Genomic DNA, 10,445 nt, shown 5'->3' with positions numbered 1-10,445 from the left:
TCTCCCACTCCACTCTACCTCCCAGTAACAGCGCCCAGTCAGACCCTCTCTACACAGCACCTGTCCCCAGTCCTGAAATCTCTCTGGGTGATCAGGATACGGCTGCTTCTCTCTCCTACATGTCACCTTTCTGTTCTCCTCAGACAGACAGAGGAGTCTGTTTACTGTGTTTGGTTCCAGTGTGAGATCACAGACATCTGATGGATGAAACCAGACACAATATTAGAAATCATCATCATTCACATTAGAATGTTAACTCACTTTTCACTAATTCATTAAATGTAGATGCTTCTAGGTATCAAAAGGAGAAGTTAAGGTAACTTGAGACTTGTTGAATGATCATATGTTATACTGAATGGTAATATAAAACACACTTATTCCCATTAATTACACACACACACACACACACACCTGTATGCATCATGAACACACACACATTTCTAATGTAACACGAAGATGCCACACACATACACACACACACACGAAAACAAACAACCATTTCTTGTGTAACACGAACGCTCCACACACACAGACACACACTTTGTCAAAGCAACTCTCTGTAAACTTTGGTGTCCCTGATTTCTGATTTTGTAGAACTACAGCTAATATTTAAAATGACCAAGTAAGTAATGATGGTGGTCTTTGACTTTGACTTAACTTGAATTAAGACGTATTCTTAGTCATATTCTTCACAGCAGTCAACACTCACATTTTCTAAGCCCAGGTTTCATTGTGTACTCTCCACCATGTTCAACACTGTAGCGGTAAGCAGAAGAACAGACAGTCATTGAGGGATACACCTGAACTCACACACACACACACACACACACACACACATGACACACACACACACACACATACTTTGTCCAAGTGGTGGTAAGAATGTTTTTCTTATCTAGCCTGATAAGTCAAACATGTCTGATATGAACATTGACATAAACCCTCTACATACTTGAGTTTCTCCAGTCTGCAGTGTGGATCCTCCAGTYCAGCAGAGAGCAGTCTGACTCCTGAGTCTCCTGGGTGATTGTAGCTCAGGTCCAGCTCTCTCAGGTGTGAAGGGTTTGACCTCAGAGCTGAGACCAGAGAAGSACAGCCTTCCTCTGTGACTCCACAGCCTGACAGCCTGCAAAGAGTCAAATCATATTAAAATCACACTGCAATTCTTTGGTGTTGAGTAATTTTYTTTCTAAGTGAGTAGATAACATGTTTCTAAACACTAATAAAGTAATCCTGATAATGCCATGATTGAGAAAGATAATGAATGAATCATGAATAATAATGAGTGAGAAAGTAACAAGCGCGTTACAACAACAACCATGGCTAACCTCTTCGACCATTTACCAATACCAGACACACAACCCAACACATCTGCTCCAACCTCTCTACCACCATTACCATTAACAGAGGCTACAACAAAACATGCTAACCTCTCACCCATTACCAATAACAGAGAACAAACTCAAACATGCTACTCACCATTACATAACAGGCGATACTAAAACCATGCCTCAACCCTCACCAACAATAACAGAGGCTACAACAAAACATGCTAACCTCTCACCATTACCAATAAACAGAGGCTCACACATAAACATGCTAACCTCTCACCATACCATAACAGAGGCTACACAAACAGCTAACACCTCTGACCATCCAACCTCACCATTAACCAATAACAGAGGCTACAACAAAACATGCTCTAACCTCTCACCATTAACCTCAAATAAAAGTGACATTCTGTACTTCCCTAATATGAAACATAGCAAATCCAAAATGCTGGAGCATAGCACCAAATGTAAAAACTGTAAGCTCTCCACCTGTCCAAACACACATATGGTCGTAGAACAGTTATCACTTTTGAACCAACTACAGGAATACTGACCTCAGGTCTTCCAGTTTACAGTGGGGATTCCCCAGTCCATCAAGAGCAGCTTCACTCCTGAATCCTTCAGGTCATTGTTACTCAGATCCAGCTCTCTCAGGTGAGGGTTTGAACTGAGAACTGAGACCAGAGAAGCCAACCTTCCTCTGTACTCCACAGCCTGACAGCCTGCAAAGAGTCAATCATATTAATATCACACTGCCTATTCTTTGGTGTGTGAAAGTAGAGAGGCAGTATAATTTTCAACATATTCAGTCATCAGTGTCCTGAAACCTGCCATATTATTCATAAATTAATGTCCATTATTATAAATGACAAATATCAAAGTATTGCTGTTATATTTATTGTACAAATATATGAGTAGACTGACCAGACCCTGTTTAAAAAGCAGTATTCAGTCAGAAGACAGACAGTGAGGTATCAGATTTAGATTGTAATGAGAAACAGTGTTCACTCAAAATGACACAACGACTATGTTCTCAGTGAACAACGTTTACCTCTAAACCGTATTTCCACAATACATGGTTACCATGACACTCAGGCCAGGTCCATCAACACTGACACTCCCAGGCGTACTAATAACAGAGTGATATCACCGTAGTAACAGAAATATAGGGATACTTATAACATGAACTTAACAATCTCCCACTTTTCTTTAACCTGTCTCGGACTGGGGTTCCCTTGCCAACAGCCAATAAAATTGCATGGCGCCAAATACAAATCAACAGAAATCTCATAAATCAAATTTCTCAAACACACAAGTATTAGGCACCATTTTAAAGATAACATTCTCGTTAATCCAGCCACAGTGTCTGATTTMAAAAATGCTTTACAGCGAAAGCTCCACTAACGATTATGTTAGGTCACCACCAAGTCACAGAAAAACCCAGCCATTATTCCAGCCAAAGAGAGGAGTCACAAAAAGCACAAATAGAGATAAAATTAATCACTAACCTTTGATGATCTTCATCTTAGGACTTCATGTTACATAGGTATATTTTGTTCGATAAAGTGCATAATAATATATCCAAAAATCTCATTTTACATTGGCGTGTTATGTTCAGTAGTTCAAAAACATGAGGTGATTTTTGCAGAGAGCCACATGAATTTACAGAAATACTCATTATAAATGTTGATGAAAAAACAAGTGTTATGCATGGAACTTTAGATACACTTCTCCTTAAAGACAAATAAAACAACAAAATAATGAAATGTCCCAAGTATTATTCAAGTCCCCCATTACAAATGGATTGTGTGACAAAGTATTTATTTGTGTTAGACAAGCTGCCACTTTCCATTACAGAGTGCCTGTAGGAGCACAAGACAGGATGCTCCCTTTTTAGTCAGACAGACAGCAACCTGTTCCTTTGTGGTTGACCAGGAAAACAGCTTTGAGGTGTGGAATCACAGTTGTAGCAAAGGTCTGTGAGCCACCCCAGATGAAGTCATCAATATGACAGGCAAGTACTCCAGTCAAGCCAATAGAAAACTGCAGGATCCACTTGTGACATTTTTCCACTTGTACTCAGCATTGTTGCCTTGACTTTGCTGTACCAGTAGAGTGATGCACCTGCCAGGCCATACACACACCCTTTTAGTTTCCACAGTGTTCCTTCACCCTTAGCTTCAGGCGGAGGTCGGATTTGAATGTCCCTTGATGCTCTGTTCCGTGCAAAAATGTAGATTTGATGTCTATGGAATTACGTTTGCATTGTTTCTGGCAGATCACTGTCAGCAGCAATCTGAATGACTCTGAGGCGCATGTCGGTGAGTCTTTTGGGAGTTGTTTAGCAGCCAGCTCCTCAAAACCTCTAGTCACTAGACGTTATGGTGAAAATTACAATATTATGTTATAATACTTTTATTGCATCAAATGGTTGTTTTATGCAACAGAATAAGGGGTTGTTAGTACGCTCATCTGTGTTCTACTGAGGATTTGCCTCTTGGAGATTTAACACTGACAGGAGATTGATGATGTCTTTTGGGTGATAAAACCTAAAGAGACCGCATTCCAGAGCATGAGTTAATGTTTCTGTTCTGTACGGTACCAGGGAGAGATGACCCCAGGGCCAGACCTTGGTCTCTACACAATGAGAACAGTTTTTACAACAGATACTGTCTGCTGTGAATTATAGGTATCTTTCATACAGATCTTGACCTTGTGACCCATTCCATACATCTGTCGTGTGTCATGTAAACTGAAGGAGGAAGGACTTTGCTATAAAATGCTGTGGCTCAAACCAGCTGGTTGAGTTCTCAGTGCATCACTCCGGGGGACGACAATTTACGACCAGCTCCATGGTACATTTATGCAGTAAACCAGTGGCCCGTTCTGGTTGATGCCGCTAGCAATTCTCCCATTGAATCACCTATCCTAGGGGGATTACCGACCCCCCCCCCCACAGCTCCAATGTAACTACGCAAGGTAACAAAACCAACTGGTTGAGTTCCTCAGTCATCACTCTCCAGTGGTGTGGTTACCGACCAGCTCCCATTACTTGCAGCTTAACCGCAAGGCTGTGTTAGTTTCTCAGTGATCACCTCCAGGGGTTGATTACCCGACCAGCCTCCATTTACTGCATAAACCAGATGGTTGGAGTTTCTTACTGATCACCTCCAGTGGGGAAGACATACCACTTTCTCTGTCAGATATTTAACACATGTGGCTGTTTGTTGCACGTGTTCCTCAATTGAGACCATTGCGTCTCTCCAGAAGTCCATTGCTCCATGGACTGTATTGCAGCAGTTGTCACTTTCCATGTTGAATTTCTCTGCCATTCATCTATATTTCATTATTATTGAATTCTCCTCCATTGCACTGTACAATTCTGGGGGCGGGCCATGCCACATTATCCAGGAATGAATGAAGTGCTTGACATTTCACTGTGTTTCTTGTATTCACAATGCTTTCCAGCACTGAAGCGTGTGAAGTGGTGGATTATGTGAAGATACCACACACTTGGTCCAGGCTCATGTAGATATACAGCCACTGTTTCATTGTACTTGGAACCCAGTGGGAAACCGCTGGTTTGCTGTATTTCTGGAATGTCTCACCACTGTTAACTATCTGCTGTAGAATGGAAATAATCTCATCATTATTCCCAGAACTGCTGAGTCATTTCTGAAGTCTGTCAACTGTAGCATGTCCAAACTGTTTGTGAAGTTAACAATACTTTGTGTTTTTCCTTTGTGTTCATGGACTCTGTCAGAATCTGCTGTCAGAATCTCCATGTGCTCTGTGTCCATCAGAATCTCATTTTTACATGGACTCTGTGTAATGTCTTTGTCTAAAATGTTTACACAATAGTGGCCTGAGGTAGTAAGTTCAAGGGTCACTAGTTGTTGAAACATAAAAAAATGTATGTCTAGTACAGCCCCTGCCTTCTTGAGGGAAGCTTTGCTTAATAGTAAAGGGATATCTACAGGGACCACCTCTGTTTCAACGTGACACTTAGTCTGACCAATGTTTGCTGGTATCTTGACTCTCTTGGTAGAATGGACGGTTCTCCCATTTCGAAATTTGAAAGCTCCGTTGTTTGGTGTGTCAATCATATTTTGTACTTCTTTGATATTTAGTTCACTGACACAGCTATCAAGCCATTTTTCACCACACACTGTGCGTGTGCATGCAGTATCAATCACAGCAGATCCTAAGGATTCAACTATAAAGATCTCAGTATCAGATGCAGATTCGTTTTATGTAATGTTGCTCAATCTCTGTGTTTATATTTTCCTCTGTTAGTTTAACTTGATCATTTTTATGAGGACAGTATTTAACCCAGTGGTGCTTTGACAAATAGCACATGTTGATCTCCTTCCATACCTGTCCAGTGGATTTGTGCCGGGCAACGGCGCCCTCTTCTGGTTGTCTTGAGAACGTGACCTGTTGGAGCCTTTTCTCTGCTGCTCAGTGTAATATGCTGCGTCACTCACTTACATAGGTGCGACAGACGTCTTTTCACCCCAAAAATGTTTTGGTGCCAACTTCATTGACGCAAAAGTCAGCACAGTCAAAGCCAACTGTTGCTCCCTACCATCCAGACAGGCAGTATCTAGCAACTTGAAAGCTAACACTGCATCCAGGAGAACCATGTCTCTACCATCCAGACAGACAGTATCTAGCAACTTGAAAGCTAACACTGCATCCAGGAGAACTATGTCTCTACCATCCAGACAGACAGTATCTAGCAACTTGAAAGCTAACACTGCATCCAGGAGAACCATGTCTCTACCATCCAGACAGACAGTATCTAGCAACTTCAAGGCTAACACTGCATCCAGGAGAATCATGTCGTACTTGCGCATCCTATTGTACCCTCTGTTCGAAATCAATTATTTTAATCAATTAACCGAAATGTCTCTAGTAACATTGTAACAGTTTGAATATGCCTCGTAGGCACGGCCTTTCTCTTCTTTAAGAAACACAGAATCCAGTGCTCTGATCAAAGTTCCCATACCGTCATCCTTGTTCAAATCCTCTATGGATATTTCCAGTGCTGTATCTCTCGCTCTTCCTTCCAGCGATAATACCACTCAAGTGCTTTTTCACGTCCAGATTAGTAACCAGTGTCCAGATTCCATTTTTCCAACTTTCATACAAGCTCTTTTAGTCGAAGCGAGGTGGCACATTGTAGTTATTAGCCATCCTCTGTCCAATGTTAACTTAAAATGACACAACGACTATGTTCCAGTTGAACAACGTTTACTAAACCGTATTTCCACAATACATGGTTGCCATGGCACTCAGGCCAGGTCCATCAACAGTGAGACTCCCAGATGTACTAATAACAGAGTGATATCACCGTAGTAACAGAAAGATAGGGATACTTAAAACATGAACTTAACACACAGTCCAAACAATATCTATTTTNACCGTAGTAACAGAAAGATAGGGATACTTAAAACATGAACTTAACACACAGTCCAAACAATATCTATTTTAACAGTGAAGCTAAGATTGGAAATGAAATCAATTTGTATATCCAGTCCCTCCATTTGAAGAAGTCAAAAGTAATTTTACCAATTGTATTAAAGTAGTCAAACATTTTGTATTTGATCCAAAACTCGTTGGTTGCATTTGCATTTGGTTGTGTTTTGGGTTATGTTTGGGTTATGTTTTGCCCAATAGTAATTGAATGGTGGATGAGGACTGGATGAATCTTATGTCTAAGTGATTAGATAACATGTTTCTAAACACTACTAAATGAATCCTGATGATGCCAGAACTAATACAAATCATAAATGAATCATGAAAAATGATGAGTGAGAAAGTTACAGAGGCTATAACAAAACATGCTAACCTCTCACCATTACCAATAACAGGCTACAACAAAACATGCTAACCTCTCACCATTACCAATAACAGAGGCTACAACAAAACATGCTAACCTCTCACCATTACCAATAACAGGGGAGGCTTGCATTTTTTATGATCTTTGTGCCTCTATAACTTTGTCATTCATCATCATTCTCGATTCATTCCTGATTATTCATAATCATGGTAGCATCCACATGAACGTAGTGGTGTTCAGAAACATCTTCTATTCTTACTGACAATACAAGTGGCTCCAGAATGACAAGACATTATTCACCATTCCGTTTCTATTGGGAAAAACCAAAACAAACTGCAAATGCATTCAACAAGTTAGTAGAATAACAAGCTTGATGTTATCACTGCAGGCATGGAATATGGAACCAAATACTACATTTATGACTACTTTAATACAATATAAGTGAATTTGTCCAAATAATTAAGACTTCTTCAAATGGGAGAACAATGTACAGAAAGTGCTTTCATTTACAGCACCAAGTTTTAAACTGTAAGCTTCACTGTYCAAACACATATGTTGTGGACTAYGTGTGTCTGGTAAACACATGTAGATCTGRTGAACAGTTATCACTTGTTGACCAACTACAGGAATACTGACCTCAGAGTCTYCAGTTTACAGTGGGGATTCTCCAGTACAGYAGAGAGCAGCTCCACWCCTGAAAACTTCAGGTCATTGTTACTCAAATCCAGCTTTCTCAGGTGTGAGGAATTTGACTTCAGAACTGAGACAAGAGAAGCACAGCCTTCCTCTGTGACTCCACAGCCTGATARCCTGACAAAGAGATCATCATGACTTCACAAACACACTGTTGATTTAACGAGTAGTGTAGAAGGACAACGGCAGATGCATGGTTTATTGGTTTATTCTCTCAAACAACATATAGATTAATCTTCAGTCTCCTAGAATTGTATGGTGATAATGTTATACGAATGTGAAAATCAATGCATTTATTCAATATGTTATTCAAATTAATATTATATACATATTATAATACACATTTGTCTGTAAACTGAATATTGCTTCCTGATGATTAGTTCTTACATGTCATTTTCTTTACTCACAGAGCAGCTCTGGAGGCTTTGACCACTGGCAGCAGCCTCAGAAGACCTTCCTCTGATCTGGAGTATTTCTTCAGGTCAAACACATCCAGCTCCTTTTCTGAAGTCAGCAAMACAAAGACCAGAGCTGACCACTGTGCAGGTGACAGGTTGGGTTTTGAGAGACTTCCTGACCTCAGGTAGCTTTGGATCTCCTCCACTAGAGAATGGTCATTCAGTTCATTCAGACAGTGGAACAGATTGATGCTCCTCTCTGGAGAGGGATTTTCCCCGATCTTCTCCTTGATGTACTTCACTGTTTCTTCATGGCTCTGTGAGCTGCTTCTTGTCTTTGTCAGTAGACCTCGTAAGTGCTTCTGATTGGACTCCATTGAGAGGCCCAGAAGGAAGCGGAGGAACAGGTCCAGGTTTCCCGTCTCACTTTGTAAGRCTTTATCCACAGCACTCTTGTAGAAAGTAACTTCAGGCTCGTCTTTTGTTTGCAGTTTGTCCATTAGATTCTCATTGTTGTTGATGAATGAGAGGAACASATATACAGCAGCCAGAAACTCCTGAATGCTCAGATGAACAAAGCAGTACACCTTGTTCTGGTACAGCACACATTCCTCTTTAAAGAGCTGTGTGCATAATCCTGAGTACACTGATGCTTCACTGACATCAATGCCAGCCTCTTTCAGGTCTTCTTCATAGAAAATCAGATTGCCCTTCACAAGCTGTTGAAAAGCCAGTTKTCCCAGTGACATAATGCTCTCTTTATTCCAGTGTGGACCTGTCTCTTCTTTCCCAAGATACTTTTCATTCTTCTGTTTGGTGTGAAACACCACAAGGTGTGTGTACATCTCAGTCAGAGTCTTGGGCATCTCTTTTCTCTTCATGTTTCAGCATGTGTTCAAGGACTGTTGCAGAAATCCAACAGAAGACTGGAATGTGGCACATGATGTGGAGGCTCCTTGAATGTCTTTATGTGTGAGATGATTCTGTTGGCCAGGTCCTCATCACTGAATCTCTTCCTGAAGTACTCCTCCTTCTGTTGGTCATTGAACCCTCGTACCTCTGTTACCTGTCAACACACCCTGAAGGGATTTTATTGCTGCTGCAGGTCGGGTAGTTATCCAGATGAGAGCAGAGGGAAGCAGATTCCTTGATGAGATTTGTCAGCAGAACATCCACTGAGGGTTGACTCGGACGTCCGAACAGATCTTGTTCTTCTGGAAGTCTAGAGGCAGTCGGCATTCATCCAGACCATCAAAGATGAACAGAACGTTGTACTTGTTGTAGATGGAGATTCTTGATTGTTTGGTTTCCTATTAGAAGTGATTGAGAAGTTCAATGAAAGTGTGTTTGTCCTCTTTCATCAAATTCAGCTCCCGAAAAGGGAATGAAAATACAAATTGGACATCCTGATTTGCTTTTCCTTCAGCCCAATCCAGAATGAACTTCTGCACAGAGACTGTTTTTCCAATGCCCGCAACTCCCTTTGTCAGCACAGTTCTGATACGTTTGTCTTGTCCAGTTAAGGATTGAAGATGTCTTTCCATTTGATTGGAGTCTCTGGTGTTGCTCTTGTCCTGGTTGTTGTCTCAATCTGTCTCAGCTCATGTTCATTATTGACCTCTCTGTTCCACCTCTGTGATGTAGAGCTCTGTGTAGATCTTATTGAGAAGTGTTGGGTTTCCTTGTTTAGCGATCCCTCAAATACACATTGAAACTTCTTCTTTAGATTAGATTTGAGTTCACTTGGCAAATCACAGCAAGTTCATCTGAATCTAGAAATAACACAGAGTGATATTAATATTACGTCTGTTTTATAGCCTACAGTATTTGTAGGACTGTTAAAAATGTTCAAATTATAATAATTTCTTCCCTTAACTGACTCTATAAATGTGCAAATGTTTTCATAATGTATGACAGTGTTTGGACAAAAGTTTTGGAATGACACAATATTAGTTTCCACAAAGTTTGCTGCTTCAATGTCTTTAGATATTTTTGTCATGATGTTACTATGGAATACTGAAGTATAATTACAAGCATTTCATAGTGTCAAAGGCTTTATTGACAATTACATGAAGTTGATGCAAAGAGTCAATATTTGCAGTGTGTACCCTTCTTTTTCAAGACCTCTCAATCCGCCCTGGCATGCTGTCATTAACTTCTGGGCCACATCCTGACTGA

General features: G+C 40.6%; 1 protein-coding gene across 1 annotated transcript; it reads right to left on the bottom strand.

Annotated features, from left to right (window-relative positions):
* Positions 1–5: 5 nt before the first annotated feature.
* LOC112075555 (NLR family CARD domain-containing protein 3-like) lies at positions 6–9,311 on the bottom strand (the record flags this gene model as incomplete). Its single annotated transcript, XM_024142542.2, has 5 exons — positions 8,277–9,311; positions 7,813–7,986; positions 953–1,126; positions 710–756; positions 6–197 (listed from the first exon to the last, which is right to left on the bottom strand). Coding segments are annotated over exons 1-5 (1,459 nt in total), but the record flags the coding sequence as incomplete, so codon positions are not given.
* Between the last annotated feature and the right edge of the window lie 1,134 nt (positions 9,312–10,445).

The sequence above is a fragment of the Salvelinus sp. IW2-2015 genome, unplaced genomic scaffold (genome assembly GCF_002910315.2).
Source record: "Salvelinus sp. IW2-2015 unplaced genomic scaffold, ASM291031v2 Un_scaffold3235, whole genome shotgun sequence".
Taxonomy (NCBI): domain Eukaryota; kingdom Metazoa; phylum Chordata; class Actinopteri; order Salmoniformes; family Salmonidae; genus Salvelinus; species Salvelinus sp. IW2-2015.
The sequence above is the reverse complement of the archived record's forward strand: the minus strand, read 5'-3'. Positions and strand labels throughout refer to the sequence as shown.